This window comes from Camelina sativa, chromosome 2 (assembly GCF_030686135.1).
Source record: "Camelina sativa cultivar CO46 ecotype springtype chromosome 2, ASM3068613v1".
In the NCBI taxonomy this organism is placed as follows: domain Eukaryota; kingdom Viridiplantae; phylum Streptophyta; class Magnoliopsida; order Brassicales; family Brassicaceae; genus Camelina; species Camelina sativa.
In genome coordinates, this window is record NC_141881.1 from 27,109,936 (window position 1) to 27,127,664 (window position 17,729).

A 17,729-nucleotide genomic window follows, 5' to 3' on the forward strand; every position below is an offset into this window, starting at 1 on the left:
ATCGCTAATGGTACACTTATTAGACTTTTTCTGCTTCTTTTTTTTTTTTAATGATTCATTAATATAATACCACACACATTTTTCATATTATTGGTCCTTTGAGTGACTTGTAACAAAATTATGATATTGATACTCATTGGAAAACCAACAGAACAGTGTTTATGTTATCCGTCGCATCAAGTGAAATAAACCGATTTAATGTTGAATTTTTAATAGAAACAGAACTATATAATCCGTTTTAAAGTTTTAAGAAAAAAAGCTCCGAAAGTATAAATGAAAAATTAGGATCTATAATTCCATACGATTTTTCGCATAACTATGACGATATATTGGAAGGGCAATAATACGAAAATATTAGTAATAATAATTAAAAGGGAATGTGAAAAGGCCAGTGGAGCAGCTTCGTTAATGCCGCTTGTGAAAAGCATTGATGATGATGATGGGTTCGGTTGCATGCATTTGCATTTGGTCTCCTTGCAATACAAAAAAAACAGTAGTCAGTTTAATACTTTTATATATTTCGACTGAACTATCCCTTATTTTATTAAAAACATTAAACAAATATCGTACAAAATAGTGTCATGGATCACGTACCACTAATCTTATAATCAGACCAAATAAATAAAATTCTACAAAGCATATAGCGACAGGAAATATAAAAAAGTTTGGTCAGGTTTGTTCGAATTCTTTCCATTACCGAAATTAAAAACACATTATTCAAGTCTTTTAGGATATTTTGTTTTACCTAATCGTCTTTTTGTTGGAATTGTCGACAGAAATAATCTTGAACGTAAAGGTCAAATTCTCAACTTTATTAACATTATTGATAATTATTAAATTATCTCAATTATCTAAAAACTTTATTGATAAATCTTTATGAATAATAATAACTCAAAATCAGGTTATGACAAAAGAGTTGCTATCTGAGACGGTTCCGATTCTGTGTGTTTTTGTGTATGTTGGATTTTATTAATATTATTATTCCGTGACGGGTGACAAACCAATAAAAAGGTGCGGTTATAAAGATAAAAAAAGTCACAGGCAGTGGTATTATCTTTAACACTCGTTGAGAATGGTAGAAGAAGAAAAAAAAAAAAAAGTAAGTAGCTCATTTTAAAAACATGCTGACGATGCATGGTTTCCACGTCATCCCACCAAAAACCGGAAAAACGCGTGAAGCGTGACAAAACCGATGAGGCTATGATCTTCTGTGTGACGGTATTACGTACACCTTCTGAATTTTTTAGATATTTTTTTTTTACACTAAAACTACTTTACAAAATTGAATAAGAAGGTGAAAATAATAAATAAATAAATAGACGAGAGAGAGAAGGAGAAGAAAGAATGATGGAGATGGTGGTCTGTTTTACTATTATTTAGTTTAAGCTTCTTTTTTATTTTTATTTTCTATTATTTTGACCAGAAGAAGAAAGTGACAATAGGAAAAAAAAAAAAAAAAGTAGGATTTGTTTTTTTTTTCCCAATAAATTGAAAGTAGTTTAAAGGAAGTGAAGAACGGTTTGGTCTTGGTGGTGGTGGTCGAGAAAATAGAGTGCTTTTTTTTTATTTTTCCCTCTGTGATCAGATTTCTCAAAAGGTAGAGAGCAAATCTTTTATCTCTGTTTCTTTTGATTACTTCTTAGAAAATCCCAGGAAAAAAAAATATGAACTTGAAGGAGTTCCATTAATGGATTGATTAGTCAGTCACTGGATATTAGTTTCACTTGCATCCTTATTTATCAAATTTTTAGTTTTTTTTTTTTTTTGGGTTTTCTTAAGTTATTTGTTTTTTTTAATTGATTGGGAATATGATTAGTTTTTCCATGTTGCAAAAATGGTTAATTATGGATCTGTTAAGTGTTTATTTTTGGTTTTTTAAAGTTGGAAACTTTGTATCACGAACTAACAAACTCTTCCCCTTCTCTCCTAGCTTTTAATTTTTTTTAACTATTCGTTTCTGCAGTTTTTTTATTCTGTTATCATGTTTTATGTTTATGTATACCTTTAATCACAAGACAAAAAAGATTCATCCTTTTTCAATTTTTTTTTGCAGTGAAAATCAATAGAGCGGGAAAGATTTATTAGGTTCTTTTTGTTTTGTTTTTGGCCATGGGAGATGATGAGCTGTCTCACCTCAAATTCTCTCTTTTGCTTGAATCATCAGCCTGTAACGATCTTTCCGGTTTTAAGTCTCTAGTTGAAGAAGAAGGTCTCGAGATCATTGATAGGTCTGGTTTATGGTATGGGAGGAGGTTAGGATCAAAGAAGATGGGTTTTGAAGAGAGGACGCCTCTTATGATTGCTGCTTTGTTTGGAAGCAAAGATATTGTTGATTATATCATTAGTAATGGTCTTGTTGATGTGAACCGTTCCTGTGGCTCTGATGGTGCCACGGCCCTTCACTGTGCTGTCTCTGGCTTGTCTGCGAATAGTCTTGACGTCGTTACTCTTCTGTTGAAGGGTTCAGCGGATCCGGATTCTTGTGATGCTTATGGTAACAAGCCTGGAGACGTTATTTTTCCTTGTTTGAGTCCTGTTTTTGGCGCGAGGAAGAAGGTTTTGGAGCGTTTGTTAAAAGGGAATGATGATTTGAATGAAGTGAATGTGCAAGAAGAAGGGGAGAGAGAGGTTGAGGTTGAGGTTGAGGTTTCTGTTTCTGTTTCGCCTCCTCGAGGGTCTGAGAGGAAGGAGTATCCGGTTGATCCCACGCTTCCTGATATCAAAAACGGTATCTACGGGACAGATGAGTTCCGGATGTATGCTTTCAAGATCAAGCCGTGCTCAAGAGCATACTCTCACGACTGGACTGAATGCCCTTTTGTCCATCCGGGTGAGAACGCAAGGAGGCGTGATCCGAGGAAGTACCATTACAGCTGTGTCCCATGTCCTGAGTTCCGGAAAGGGTCTTGTTCCAGAGGTGATACATGCGAGTATGCTCACGGTATCTTTGAGTGCTGGCTTCACCCTGCTCAGTACAGGACCCGTCTCTGCAAGGATGAGACAAATTGCTCAAGAAGAGTTTGTTTCTTTGCTCACAAACCCGAAGAGCTGCGTCCTTTGTACCCTTCAACTGGATCAGGTGTTCCTTCCCCACGGTCTTCCTTTTCATCTTGCAATTCGTCTTGTGCTTACGACATGGCACCAATCAGCCCTCTTCCTCTAGGTGCATCAGCCACACCTCCTTTGAGTCCTAACGGCGTATCATCTCCTATAGGTGGTGGGAAAACATGGTTGAACTGGCCTACCATTACCCCTCCTGCATTGCAGCTCCCAGGAAGCAGATTGAAATCTGCATTGAACGCAAGAGAAATCGATTTCTCCGAAGAGATGCAAAGTCTTTCTTCTCCAAGTAGATGGAACAACAACACACCCATGTCAGCTGCTTCATCTCCGTTCTCTGGTAAAGGAATGAACATGCTTGCGGGAGGAGCAATGAGCCCTGTGAATAGTTTAACTGATATGTTTGGGACAGAGGATAATAATACATCGGGTTTGCAGATCCGACGCAACATTATTAACCAGCAGCTGCATCCCAACAGTCTCTCTTCATCACCTGTGGGAGCCAATTCTCTGTTTTCGATGGATTCCTCCACAGTCTTGGCTTCAAGAGCGGCTGAATTTGCTAAACAGCGAAGCCTGAGCTTCACAGAACGCAACAATGGAGGACTGAATCACCATCCTGCAATCTCTTCCATGACTTCAACTTGTCTAAACGACTGGGCCTCATTGGACGGGAAACTTGACTGGAGCGTCCAAGGAGACGAGCTACAAAAGCTCAGAAATTCCACTTCTTTCCGTCTCAGAGCTGGTGGCATGGAACCAAGTGTGTCTAACGAAGGGACCGGGCTCGAAGAGCCAGATGTCTCTTGGGTGGAGCCGCTGGTGAAAGAGCCACAGGAGACAAGACTAGCTCCGGTTTGGATGGAGCAATCATACATGGAGACAGAACAGACCGTGGCTTGAATCAAAGTTTTGAACTTGCATTAACTGTTCCACAAGAAAAGATTCCGAGAGGTCGTTTGCTAATCTATTACATTTTATTTGTTTAATGTTTTGTTATTTTTCTGTAGAACAATAAAAAAAATTCTTGGGGGCAAAAGAGAGTTCGTTTGTGTGTCTCTCTCTCTGTCTCCATAGAAAAACAGAGGTGAGAAGGTTTCCAAAACCAAAAGAAACCTTCAATTACCTCATCACTTCCTTGATTCTTTACTATTCACAATGAGTAATTGATTTATTTTTTTCTTGCTAATATAAATCTTATATGTTTAGTAATATTATACTGTAATTGGAAGTACAAAAATGTTTTTTTACACTTGTGAAGTTAAGGAAAGTGTTGTAATTGTTTCTTCTAAGAGGTGATCTAATATATTTGAGACTATATCTTCGCTTATGATTCCTTCTGAATCTTTGAGATTTGAAGCTTTTCCGTAATCCCAATTTGAATCTTCAAGCTCGGATACAGTGAGTTTGCAAATCATGATCCACATCTCTTGGTAGCCATGACATTGGACTTCCGACTCCTCTCTTGATCTACTGGTTAATGTGATGTGATTTTGTTGAATCGTTTCATTACGCTTACTGGATTCGAGTTCTGAAGATAATTGTCTTCTTGAAGTTTTTTTCTCTGTTACAAGGAAACAAGAATGCTTTTAAACTCAAGAGATGACATTTCAATAATTGAATTTGAAGAAAATTACCAACCTGATGATGGAGTTACTCGAACACCTGACAACCAGTCATAGTCAAGAACAGAGACAGGGCTCGAATCATCGCAGCTTCCACACTCTTCTTCTTCTTCCTTTGTTGATCTCACTTCACAATTGACTAAATCTCCACCTCTGGACCAACTCTGAATCCAATTCTCCTTGTCGATGTTCTGTCTCAACTTAATCTCTCTCCTTTTTCTTCTGTTCTTACGTTTCTCCTTCCTAGGCTGATTCAATTCTCCAATCTCAAGCCTCTCGCTTCCTGGTGAAACGTTCATTGCGTTGATGTTGTTCTCTTTACCCTCAATGTGTGTTTGATTCTCTCTTGTTTCTCGTCTCTTCTTACAATTTTTTGTTCCCGACTGCTTCAATTCTCCAAGACCCTTGTCAGTTTTATCCTTCTCGAAGCTGAGAATGAAGAAGTTATCATCTTCAAGCTCAACATACTCCGGAAAGTGGTAAGAATCAAGAGTGGACTTAACTCTTCTATGCTTCCCCTGAACAGCATCGTTGTCCTCCCTCTTCAAATAATCAACAGAGTTCACAGAACGGCTCCTTGAGACGACTCTGTTCTTTTCAGTAACGAGAATTGAGTCCAAACCCATGAGCCTCGCCACAGCTCCTGGCTCATCTCCTCTGACTCTGAGTGGCTCAGAGATGAAATCACGAGACTCGAAACTGGGTTCAGTGATTCGATCAGTTGGGTATGCAGAAGAGGAGCCGGAACAGAGAAATCTTTGAAGAATGAGAGAGATACAGCCGAAAGAGTGAGTCTTTGAGCCGAGTGAGAGCGAAGAAGAAGAAGAAGATGACTTGATCTTCATGGTCTAAAATGTTACCTAATAGTGTCAGTGTGTCTCGAAACTAACGGAGAAGTAGTAACGCAGAAGGAAACAACTTTTCTCTTTACTTTTTTTTGTTGTTGTTTGGTTCGGTTGAGCAAACAAAAAATAAAAGTGTGTGAACAAACAAATTCGTAGCGGGATCTAGGATTTGAACTAACTCTCTCAGTCAATAAAAACAAAAAAACAAAAATGTAAAATCAAAACAGCTTTTGTTGTTGTTGTTGTTGTGTTTTACTTTTTGTGTGATTTGATGAGAGCAACAAAACAACAGTAGAGATGCTGTGCACTGCACGCGCTTTTGACAAGTCAATTCCCCGGTGAGAACTTCATGTCGTCCGGTACCGCTTTTGTGTAACAAAACCTCTGTCACTTTTTTCTTCTTTATTGAATTTCTTTTAGAATTGTCCAGTCTTACAACTGTTGGTCCATGGGAACAAGTCTCTGCAAGCTGATCTAAAAGAGCCCAATTGTAGAATTGATAAGGCAGCCCATAACAATGAATAATTATCAATTTACGGGGGTTTAAAGTACTAAGATATAAATACCGGGGTGTTAAAGCAAATAATTTGAAAATATAAGGTGTCAAGTGTCAAGTGTCAACAATGAGTTAGGATAGTTTTATTCTCGTATCCAAACAAGTCTTATAGATGCTCTCTCTCGTTTTCTTCTCCGATTCGCTTGACACACAACTTCTTTCCTCGTCGTATCTCTCTCTTGACTCTTGTTAATCGGAGATAAAAAAAAATATCGGACATGGACAAAGCACAGTTGATTTTGTTAGGACTACCTATATTCTTGTTTTGTTCGGATCTCTTCAACCTATTCACTCCTCCGCCTCCTAAACCTCAGCCTCAACGTCCCCATCAGCCACCACCGCATATCCCTCACCAGCAGCATCGTCCTGCTTCCTTCATCCCCGAAACCCTAGATTTCCCTTCACAGGTGAAATTTCCTTATTTATATCTTCGTGTTATTATTTCAACTTCTTCTCCTTCGGCTTATGATCTCTCTAGTTATCTTCCTTTTTTTTTATTGTATGTTTCGCCTTTTTTTTGTAGAAGACAAGTGGCTTAGGAGGAGCAAATGGATATGGACATACTGTTGAGATCAACTTCTGTGTCTCCTGTTCTTTCAAGTAATTCCAGTTTTCTTACTTTGAATCTACCTTTTGATTTTGCAAATTCGATTTTATTGTTCAACGTTCCTTCTTGTGATTTAGCTTTGGGTTTCTAGTATTCTAGTGTAGTCAACAGAACCTATGAACGTAGCTTTTAAGTGAGATTCATCATGCTTGAGTCATTGCTTAGTTATATAGTCAGAATGCATTAACCTCTTAATCAATCTTTTGATAAGTCTCAGTGTGTTCAAGAAGTAAGTTAAGTCACTTTGTCTTTAGGCTGTTTGGTGATTGGTTCCATACAACTATAGGAGGTTTTGCAAACCTGTCCCAAACTGTTGTTTTACACTGATTATTATTTTACTTCTTCTCAATACTTATTCCTGTTGTAATGTTTATGCATTTATATATATGATTTCGGAGTTTCCATGGATTATTGATAAAAGTTACATCGTTTGCAGCTCTTGAGGCTTTTTTTTTGGGTGATTCATTATAGCTGTAATGTGAAAATATAATGTGAAGTTTTTAAAAATCCTAAAACACATCATTGGGGATGATTCTTAGATGTAATAAAACCTGGAAAGCCCTGATTGGTTTCTAAGATATGAATGCTAAATGACATGACTTCTTTGAATACTCTTTGGATTCTTAGACTTATTCGTAGCTGTAACATTTTGTAACTTGCAAATTCTTTTAGGATGTTGTATGTTAGAAGCTGATGATAACTTTTGAACTTCTCGGCAAAAGGACTCTAGCTTTTTAATAGGGTGACTGGTGTTCTGTATATTTGGGAAGGGTGTTCATTCCAATTTTTTTTTTTTTTGCAGAGGAACTGCAGTCACCATGAAGAAGATGTTGGAGACGGCTTTCCCCGGTTTAGATGTGATTCTCGCAAATTATCCACCACCAGCACCAAAGCGCCTTCTAGCTAAAGTTGTACCGGTTGCTCAAATGGGAGTTATTGGTATGATTGTTGCAGGTGATCGTATCTTTCCCATGATTGGAATTGCGCAGCCACCTGCTTGGTTCCATTCCTTGAGGGCCAATAGATTTGGATCCATGGCTTCCACTTGGCTTATTGGAAACTTTCTGCAGTCTTACCTTCAAAGCTCAGGCGCCTTTGAAGTTCAATGCGACGGGGAACTGGTTAGTACTTTAGTAATTAACTCAACATCCATGGTTCGATATTATTTCCAGATATGTTTAATTTCAATAAGTCATAGTAACTTATACAATCCGGTACTTCTTTTACAGGTGTTCTCTAAATTGAAAGAAGGTAGATTTCCAGGAGAGATCGAACTGAGAGATCTCATCAGCAAGACCTTAACAAGACCAAGCACACTCTACTGAAGTAGTATCAGAAGATAGTGAAGTTCAACAAAGTATTTTGGCACGAGATGGTGTTACAGTATCATATGCCAACAGTGTGTCTTTATGTTTTTAAGTTACATCATGTTCCAATATTTCCCATTTAAGTCTGTTGATGTAGCATACCTTGGTTTTAACTAAGGATGTATTACTTCTTTTAATCAAATCATATAAGGCATTAGTTATAGCCATTTTCAAGAAAAGAAAATGAAGAAATGGTCTGTAAAAGACGAGAGAAATGTTTATATGAAATATACAGATTAGAGAATTATAGAAACTAAGGTTACAGAAACTAAGAATTTCATATCAGAGACAAACTGAAGATGTAAAGAAGGCGAGTTCTGTTCTTCTGACTGAGGTAAGTAAAGGTCAGCCTCTACCACCAACACGTTGACCGGTATTAGCCGGAGGAACACCGGGATTGTGTTTAGGATTCGCAGAAGGGTCACCGTAATCCTCAACGTTCACCGTCAACGGCTTTCTTTGGAATCCAGTGTTCTCAAACCCTAAAGAATCAAACGAAATCAATCAGATATAAGAGAATTCAGATTAATTCGAAAGAACGAAACAAGAAGAAGAAGAGATACGAACCTGAAACGGAGACAGAGTTACGGGCTAAAGATGTAGTAATTGTAAGCGTCAATAAGAGACACACAACAAGACGAACTACAAAACTCATATCTCTCTGTCTGATAATTTTTTTTCTTTGGAAAGAATCTTTTTTTAAAAAGGCTTCTGTTACAGATTCGCCGTGTACGTCGTGTATTATTTATAAAAGAAACGACAACTGTGTGTTTAGTTGTGTTTATCCAAACTGATTATTACATCTCAAAACTCAAATCAATATATACGTTAAACTTGTTGTATATTTTATTTTTGTAAGCAGAGAGATGAAAAAAGGTAAGAAGAAGACCATGTAGATGAAGACACGTGTCAAATATAAAGGTGGGAGTGGGAGATGACGTGTGCAAAGCGTGGTGCCACGTATGTCACATCAGTGCCAAGCAAGTCGAATTGTGGCTGCACAAGATAGGGACTGTCACTGTGTCATTTTCGTGTGCGCTCGTCAACGCTTATTACCAAATTTTACGATGTTACCAATATAACTCTCCCACTACCTCCAAAACCTTTTTTGTTGACTTCTTTTTTCTGCTCTTTTGTTTCTTATGGGTTCTTCTCGAACAGCTTCTCGTCATACCATAATGTGTATTTCCCATGGATCCTATTGGGCTCCTTTCAGAAACCCACATTGGAATCCATCTAATGGTTATACGTAAACATATATAATACTGTCGTCAAATTTATAATGTTAACATGTTTTGGTTAATCTAGAAAAAGTATTGGAACTTTACGAGTGATGGGCCGACAAGTAAAGATTATAATGGTACACACACATACCCATTTCGCATGCAACTTGGTCTATTCGTTTATACAGAATCTATGCCTTATTTGTGTTACAGACATAAATCCGTGACAAGTGAGTCAAAATGTCTTCAAGTCTTTAAAGGAATAATATTATATTATAAGGAAATGCTGAAAAATATATAGATTTATATCTATATAATATTCCAGCTTTTATACTTTAAATTGACTTATCAACTGTAACTAAATGCACCTATAGATATTAGATACACATCAAACTATTCATTTGTTTTAAAGTAATTTTATAGTTTTTTTGTAAGAAAAAAAAGAGATAGAGATCTAAAGAGAGAGGGAGAGAAAACTTGAGAATATCATCATCAGGAGATGAGCATCAGTGAGTCATATCCACCGGCTTTCCGGAGTGTAGTCAACGACGGAGATCCTCTAGCAACGGCGGAGGAGGAGGTCGAACCTGTTCTTGTCCAAGACGAGGATATCCAAATCCCGGTTATCGATTTGGAGCGTTTGGACAAGGAGATACTGAGAGAGGCATGCAAGGAATGGGGAATATTCCGTCTAGTGAATCACGGAGTACCGTTGGCGTTAACGTCACGGCTTCAAGAAATCTCGGGATTGTTGCTGAGTCTGCCGTTTGAGACAAAACGGGAATTGTTCGCCGCCGTTAAGTCTCCGTTATCGTATTTTTGGGGAACACCGGCTCTGAATCCATCGGGAGATGCACTGAAGAGAGGAAGTCAAGCTTCGAACGTACACATGCTCGAAGGTTTCAACGTTCCTCTCTCGAAGCTTCCAACCTTTATATCTTGTGATGATGATCACAAGCCAAAACTTGAGTCTTTCAGGTAAACAAACATACGTCGTCTTTTTCTCGTTTTCCTTAGTGCTTAATAATAATGAATGATTTTCGTAATTAACTAATTTATCAATCAATCAACGTTAAGGTACTCAATAATTAAAATATAGGTGTAGCTAGCTAGTGAGCATATGGACTATACTATAAGACAAAAAACTATATGGACTTATACGGCATAACAAAAGATAATAAATTTCGGTGAATTCATTTTACATTCTGTGTTTAATTTTTCTTTTATTAGATCATATATTTTGTGGAGACTAGTGGAGATGATAGTATGTAATAGTATGTATGAGGGTGTGTAGACCGTAGAGTTGTATACGAGTTAGATGGCATAGTCGTCAACCCTCAAATGAATGTCACCACTCCTAGGACCTAGCATTTCCAGCTAGGATCCGATGCTAATGCTAGCTATCAGACATGGTATAAATAAACCATTTTAGTTTAGACTAAAGATGACGAAAAAAAAAAAAAAAAAACTGTAGAGTCGACGACAAATAGTATTGACACGTGCCTGGCGTTTTGATTGACGAGATGTTTACTTTTCATCGTTTGGATACTATGCATTTTGTCTAAAATCTACTGCTGGTCTTATGAGACGTTTTGTGAAATCCTTCCACTAGACCAAAGTTTGTCGTCACTATATTCTACTTTGTTACAAGATTGTGGTAGTATCTATTTTTTCCTTTTCTATTTGACAATTGCAATTTGGCAGCATCTAAAAAATAGTAAAAGGATAGCGGTTTCCCAATAGCTCTAATTATTGAATTAACTACATCATGGTAAAATCTAATGACATTATTTGGATTTAAATGGATATCCAAGCTTATAAAAATCCTGGAATATAGTATGCCAGGCTGTACATGTCTACCTCAACTTGTTCACACATGCATGCACGTAATCTTCTGCATATCTAGAAAATGATATGTTTAGTTATTTTAAAATACATTCAATAATAATTTACATTAATATTGTAAGTAAGATACATATATATATTAACTGTAAATTAAAAATATATTAGATTTTATGAATTATTTATTTAGAACTAAATTTTTATATTAAAAATTTATCAAATATATCAAACGAAACAAAGTATAATATTGATACATAAAATAAACATTTTGAACAATATTTATTAATTTAAAAACATAAATAAAAAGTAGAAATGAAAGATAAAGAAGATACGAAATACTTTGTCTCTTTTCTAAAAGTGAGAATGTGTCATGTGCTTTAGAATTTCTTCATCTCGTTTTTTCACATATACTCCAAAATTTTGACTCTACTTATTTGTTTCAAAACTTACCAAAGTTACATAAAAACTCTACTTATTTGTTTCAAAACTTACAAAAGTTACATAAAAGAGAAAAAAAGAAAAGATATTTTAGTTTTGATATTAAAAATTTATATGAAAGGTAGAATATGATGTTTGATGAAGAATTTGTCTTGCTAGTTACAGAAAAGTTTGTGATATCAATATATCATTAAGATCATGGGAGGCTATCAGTTTTTTTTTTTTTTGTCAAACATCATGGGAGCTTGATATGTCTTTTATTTTCTTTGTGGAACGTTACGGTTTAAGAAGTTTTTTTTGTTGACAATAAGAAGTTGTCATGTGGCACTCTCTTATTATAACATGTGTTATTTTGTGAAAAATATTTTAGTATATTTTTTAATTAATTTTATATGACATACATCATATTATTTATTGCGACATGTGTTATTTTTTCTTTAATATTTTAGTATATCTTTTCAATAGATTTTATATGACATATATTATATTATTTATATTTATATTTAAGATAAAATATAATTTGATATTATACATTATAAAATGTTCAAATTGTTTTTAATTTGGTGTAGCATATTGTCCAAAATAATGATTTTCTCTTTTATTTCTTTACTTTAATAGGAATATTTATTATAATATAATTATTACGAAATTTGATTATAATTAAACTTATATAATAAAATAAAGTTCTCTTTTGACAAGGTTTAAGAATTTGCATGTGGCACTCTCTTATTATAATTAAAACTTTTTCGACTTTGTCAAAAGAAACTTTACTTTATTATATAAGTTTTAATTAGAATCAAATTGCAAAATAATGTAATTATCATATCATGATAATTATTTATATTAAAATAAAGAAATAGAAGAAAAGATCAATATTTTAGATAATATACTACACAAATTAAAAATAAATTAAACATCTTATAATGTATAATATTAAATTATATTTTATCTTAAATATAAATAAAATTAATATAATATATGTCATATAAAGTTTATCGAGAAAATATATTAAAATATTAAATAGAAAATAATACACTTTGCAATAAATAATATAATATGTCATATAAAATTAATAAAAAAATACACTATAATATTAAAAAAAAATGACACATGTTATAATAAGAAAGTGCTACATGCAACTTCTTAGACCTTGTACAAAAAGAACTTTACTTTATTATACAAGATAGATGATGTTTTTTTGTCTTTTATTTTTTTAACTTAACAAAAGTAATCTGAACCGAACCCAATTTGCAATTTATTGCGAATTCACCATTATTTTTTAGTTCATTGGTTATCTAAACTGGTTTTGATTGTTTGTGAGTATGCAGATTGTTGATAGAGGAATATGGAAGGCACATAACTAGGATTGCTGTGTCCTTGTTCGAAGCTATAGCACAAACACTGAACCTAGAATTATCTGGTAACCGGAGATCAGAATACTTATCGGAATCAACAGGGCTCATACGGGTTTACCGGTATCCCGGGAGCTCTGACAAAGCAGCCGGAGAAGCTCTAGGAATGGAAGTCCACACGGACAGTTCAGTTATCTCAATATTAAAAGAAGACGAAACTGGTGGGCTTGAGATCATGAAAGGTGAAGAATGGTTCTGCGTAAAGGCTGTTGCTAATACTCTCATCGTCAATCTTGGAGATATGATGCAGGTAAATACAGTGTATTCATCATGAGTTTGCATGGTTCAATTATTTTTGTTGTAATACGAAACTAAATATATACAGGCGATAAGCGATGATGAGTACAAGAGTGTGACGCATAGAGTGAAAAAGAAGAATAGGGAGAAAGAGAGACACTCAGTGTGTTATTTTGTGTTCCCAAAGAGAGATTGTGTGATAAAGTCATCAAACTATAAGCCATTCACGTACTCGGAGTTTGAAGCTCAAGTTCAAGCTGATGTTCAGTCTCTTGGAACCAAGATCGGCCTTCCTAGGTTCAGTCCAAATTCTCCATTCTTTAATTGATCGTGTCGCAAAATTGAGTATATTTTTACAAGCTCTAAATATTAAAAGTCAAACCAAGTTTGTAACGTTGTCTCGTCTTGTTATCATGTGGTGCAATTGAACTAGCTAGAGATGTGGGATTGCTTGATTCGTATTTTGGTTTACTATAGTTTTATAGGAATTTATATTTTAGCAAATTTGGATTTGTTCGGGTCGATTGGTTATAATAATAGTTTTTGGCTACAATTAATCATTATATAATGTAGTGATACAGCTGAATATTTTTTTGATAATATAAATTGCATGGTCATGTGTACCTAATCAGGTTTTGCATAAACATACACCAAACCAAACGCAAAACTAAAAATCGCAGGAAAAAAAATTAAAACTTTTTGGATACTTAAGCTTAGTATGCATAACTCTTATTTATTTAGTCACAGATCGCGTACTTGGCAGCCTACTACAAGAACATCACAAAAGTTCACAGACCCAACCATATGCCCAAATTTTCTAAAATTTTACTGTTAATGTCCATTAATGAGATATTTTGACCCAAAATGAAGTCCATCTATTAGACTCAAACAAAAAAAAATAGCTTACATCTTTTTATTATTAAAAGGCCGCATATGTATTTAATTTTTTGTCTTCCAGTCTCAAATCATTTATGGCTGGCCGGGACCTGATAGCCTGATGATATCAGAGAACTTGATAATAAATATAGATGTTGTGGATAGCATTTACCTTCAAAAAGATCGGTAGAGAGCAAATTCAATCCACAACATCTATATCTTTTGTTAAAAATATTAAAAACACTCTTTGTAAATTTGCACCACAATGACGACGATCCATCTACTACTTTAGTCTTTACTATTCTGATAGTGATATTTCAACGACCAATATTTTAAAATTGTGTTGTGGTATTATAATATAACAATTTTGCTTTAGTGATAATTGCCATTATGAAGCAGGTTTGCTTTGGTATCATAGTGTGAATTCTGCCATAATGAAATTTTGCGTTAGTGTGAATTACCATAATTAAGCAAATTGACATTAGTGGTTAGTGGACCATAAGATAAGAGCAAGTGTATTAGAGGTTTCTCTAAAAATTTCTCACTTAATAAAGAAATAATAAAATATAGTATAATATTTTTTTATTATGAGAATTTTTCATAAAAGGTTTTTGAAAAACTTTTTTTGTCTTGATAAATTTTTACATTAAAAAAATATTATTTTCTATTTTATTAATTTTTTTTGTTAGTGAGAAATTTGGTGAGAGACTAACCAATACACATTGTCTAATTTAAACAATATTTTTTTCATAAACTTTTCCAACAAATTATTGATACTTAAAAAGTAAAAGCACATATTGTATAATTTTGCTTGTAGTAGTTAATTCTTTTTCTTTTTTCTTTTATATCTTATTATCGTGTGGCTTAGTATGAAAATGTGTACCGACACTTAACTTATTGACACGAGTGATAAATGAACTTCATCTACGAAGCGACTAAAGAGGCTCCAGGACAAACCGCATGAGCAGTCTCACATGCTTGTAGACCTCTCCGGCACGATCATGGAGCCGAACGGCTCGAACACCCGGCCTGACCTCAGACAACGGAAGACATATCTGCCCAGCGAAATCGTTCTTAGTGTTACTGTCGTAGTCTTTGACTGTGATACACAGAAGCGCTAACTCAGGAACACGCAATGGGAATTCGAACTCCTTGTCCCAAATCGGAAACCATTCATCTGTATCTACTTCTGTTCTGTAACTTGCTGTGTCCAAAGGAACCCCTGCGATGCCCACCTGAAAGACAAACAACTCAATGTGAGTCATGTCATTTGACGTGAAACAAAAGAATCCTATTAAACCATGTTCTGTATATGCATGGGACACTTGCCTTTGCGTAGAAATCGGGAGGAGAGTATCGATCAAAGTGATGTAGAGGAAAATCAATATTCCATCCTTCTCCAGTGTAGATCTTCACCTACACTCATACAATGCACCACATACAAAAAGCTAAAGATGTCTTCCTGTTCCTCAAGAAGCGTATGGAAACAGAAACTGAGAATATAAAAAACCAAACCTTCAGAGTTGTCTTGATTGGGAGGTTTTGACTACAAGGGTCAAATATTTCACCTCCAGGACCATTGGTGAGCAAAACATCAGGCTTTTTCACATAGCCACATCCACCGTTGGCTTTAAACATTCCTTGCATCATCCACAAAAACCTCCCATGACTCTGTATTTGCACAAAACAAGTATAGTACGTTGGTGTTTACTATTGAAAGACTCTGTTCTTAAAGTAGAGAGGATAGTGTTAAAACTATTACTTGCATATTGAAGGCAACCATTTGAGCACCATGAATCCATCCAATGATAGGATCATAGTTTGATGAGTCGAATCGAGTAGTCTTGGGAAATATCCTCAGAAGATTCCGCTGCGTGAACTTTACTAAATCGGGTCCACGGGTTTTAGCCAGAGTATCAAGCCACTGCTCGCTCATGCTTAGCCGTATGGCTCGTTTAGGATCTCCATTCAAGCAGTTCTTCATTCCTCCTTTGCGGTTCCCAGCGTGAATCGAGATTAAGTCTCTGTACTCGACCGCTACACTATCCTCATCTTCTTCATGAACCTGTTCTTCTGCATCTGCAATTATCTGTCACAACACAAAACTATTAGAAAACATCAAGAAACACTAACGGTTAGTTTAACTCTGTTTTGCTTTCTTACTGTAGCTCTAACGGAGTCATCAGTTGTTGAACTTTGAGAGACTTGGGTCTGAAGATACTCTTTAGGTGGCTTTGTTGAGATCAAAATCTTTTTCTTGAGTGATTCTGGTGAAGGGAAACGCTCTACATATTCGTCGGTACATTGAAACAATGATTCTCCAAATGTCTTACACACCATCTACAAACATTTTCACCATTAATCAATCAAACTCAGTGTACTTCTGAACAAGATTCAATGAAATTGATCAGAATCTTACCTTAGCGACTTTCTTCTGAAGATTTGGAGGCAAATGATCCTCTAAGGTAAGCACAACAGGATAATCAGACACTACAAACGCGTTCTCCTTAACAGCGTCAAGACATTTCTGCAGATCTTCAACACTCGTTAACGTCCTGAAACCATTAGTAAAAAAAACAAATCAAGAAAATATCTAAAGTAGTGAGTGATAATTCAAGAAGGGTTTAGAATGGTTAAGATTCAAACCCGCCGTGACGAACTTCAGCTTCTTTTCCAGAAGAGCTAGGCCATAAATCAAGCTCAATCACACGAACTCCTTTTCTCAAAGCTTCCACAATGGGAACTATGCTGCTATCACTGTTCAGCTGATTCCCAGTCAAGTAAGAGTTATGTCCCGTGTACAAGAAGTAATGCGACAAAGGCAGATTCATATCTTGCCAAACCTGAAAAACCAAATTGAATCCCATTAAACAAAACTATATAGCTCTCAAAGGAAATATATAGATCTTACTTATATCCTAAAATTATTTAGTACCTTGGGGGTCGGAGGCAATGGAGAGTTAAAATCACTAAGGAGATAACGGTAGAAGCCTTCAAGATGAAGCCCACGAGGATGGAAAACGCCGTGATGTTTGAGCAAGTGGAAAATATCCTTGACGTAGCTTATGTCAGCGTGTTTCTCTCCTTGAACTTGGATAACGAACCTGAGCAACTCATCAGCAGACATCCTTTCGTCTTTGGAGTACTCATGGAAAAGGTTCTTGATTTCTTCAGGTGGCTCACTTGATTTCACCTTAAAGCTTCTTACACAACATAAACACACTTTGAATGACTCCTTCTTCATCTTCTTTTTCTTTTTCTTTTTTTTTGGTTAAAGATAAGCAAGAGTGAGAGAGAGAGAGAAAAATGAAACAGAGAGATGTATGATATGTTGTTGTGGTTGTTTGTGAAACAAATTTATATCTCAACGAACCATTATAATAATATCTAGTAATCTATGAATTTTTTCTTGCAAGTACAAAAATAGTAAAAAATGAGAAAATGGGAATGATGTGTCGGCTGTCCGAATTTAAAGCTTGTATTAAATATAACCAAACAGAACCCGTTGACTAAGGACAGAACCGTTGACGCAACGTGAATTAAATAAACGTGGCGAAGTGTATAACCCAGTTAGTTAGTTAGACTTAGCTGAGAAACTGGTGGTACGCGTGTCACCGTATGGAAAAAAATCAAGAGTTTTC

General features: G+C 35.4%; 6 protein-coding genes across 7 annotated transcripts; 3 read left to right on the forward strand and 3 right to left on the reverse strand.

The window, feature by feature from the left end:
• Nucleotides 1-2,109: 2,109 nt before the first annotated feature.
• Nucleotides 2,110-4,249, forward strand: LOC104735825 (zinc finger CCCH domain-containing protein 66). Its single transcript, XM_010455680.3, has one exon. The coding sequence runs from the start codon at nucleotides 2,110-2,112 to the stop codon at nucleotides 3,961-3,963; it is 1,854 nt and encodes a 617-aa protein (XP_010453982.1). The 3' UTR covers nucleotides 3,964-4,249.
• LOC104735835 (uncharacterized) lies at nucleotides 4,231-5,672 on the reverse strand. Its single transcript, XM_010455690.2, has 2 exons — nucleotides 4,702-5,672; nucleotides 4,231-4,624 (listed from the first exon to the last, which is right to left on the reverse strand). The coding sequence occupies exons 1-2, from the start codon at nucleotides 5,528-5,530 to the stop codon at nucleotides 4,308-4,310; spliced, it is 1,146 nt and encodes a 381-aa protein (XP_010453992.2). The 5' UTR covers nucleotides 5,531-5,672; the 3' UTR covers nucleotides 4,231-4,307.
• Nucleotides 5,673-6,119: 447 nt separating this feature from the next.
• Nucleotides 6,120-8,244, forward strand: LOC104735845 (selT-like protein). 2 transcript variants are annotated; one of them, XM_087471680.1, is made up of 4 exons: nucleotides 6,120-6,493; nucleotides 6,610-6,686; nucleotides 7,496-7,814; nucleotides 7,923-8,244. In XM_087471680.1, the coding sequence occupies exons 1-4, from the start codon at nucleotides 6,305-6,307 to the stop codon at nucleotides 8,016-8,018; spliced, it is 681 nt and encodes a 226-aa protein (XP_087327806.1). In that variant the 5' UTR covers nucleotides 6,120-6,304; the 3' UTR covers nucleotides 8,019-8,244. The 2 variants fall into 2 exon arrangements, with proteins under 2 accessions (XP_087327806.1, XP_087327808.1); XM_087471682.1 differs by having other exon boundaries at nucleotides 6,613-6,686.
• Nucleotides 8,245-8,845, reverse strand: LOC104735881 (protein PSY1-like). Its single transcript, XM_010455750.3, has 2 exons — nucleotides 8,628-8,845; nucleotides 8,245-8,542 (listed from the first exon to the last, which is right to left on the reverse strand). Exons 1-2 carry the CDS (start codon nucleotides 8,713-8,715, stop codon nucleotides 8,406-8,408), a joined length of 225 nt encoding a protein of 74 aa, XP_010454052.1. The 5' UTR covers nucleotides 8,716-8,845; the 3' UTR covers nucleotides 8,245-8,405.
• Nucleotides 8,846-9,625: 780 nt separating this feature from the next.
• On the forward strand, nucleotides 9,626-13,840 carry LOC104735864 (gibberellin 2-beta-dioxygenase 6-like). Its single transcript, XM_010455733.3, has 3 exons — nucleotides 9,626-10,261; nucleotides 12,892-13,225; nucleotides 13,301-13,840. Exons 1-3 carry the CDS (start codon nucleotides 9,783-9,785, stop codon nucleotides 13,538-13,540), a joined length of 1,053 nt encoding a protein of 350 aa, XP_010454035.2. The 5' UTR covers nucleotides 9,626-9,782; the 3' UTR covers nucleotides 13,541-13,840.
• Nucleotides 13,841-14,815: 975 nt separating this feature from the next.
• LOC104735895 (phosphoinositide phospholipase C 1) lies at nucleotides 14,816-17,548 on the reverse strand. The gene is made up of 8 exons (XM_087471705.1): nucleotides 17,024-17,548; nucleotides 16,735-16,931; nucleotides 16,508-16,643; nucleotides 16,252-16,428; nucleotides 15,851-16,177; nucleotides 15,604-15,759; nucleotides 15,418-15,504; nucleotides 14,816-15,323 (listed from the first exon to the last, which is right to left on the reverse strand). The coding sequence occupies exons 1-8, from the start codon at nucleotides 17,330-17,332 to the stop codon at nucleotides 15,024-15,026; spliced, it is 1,689 nt and encodes a 562-aa protein (XP_087327831.1). The 5' UTR covers nucleotides 17,333-17,548; the 3' UTR covers nucleotides 14,816-15,023.
• Nucleotides 17,549-17,729: the final 181 nt, after the last annotated feature.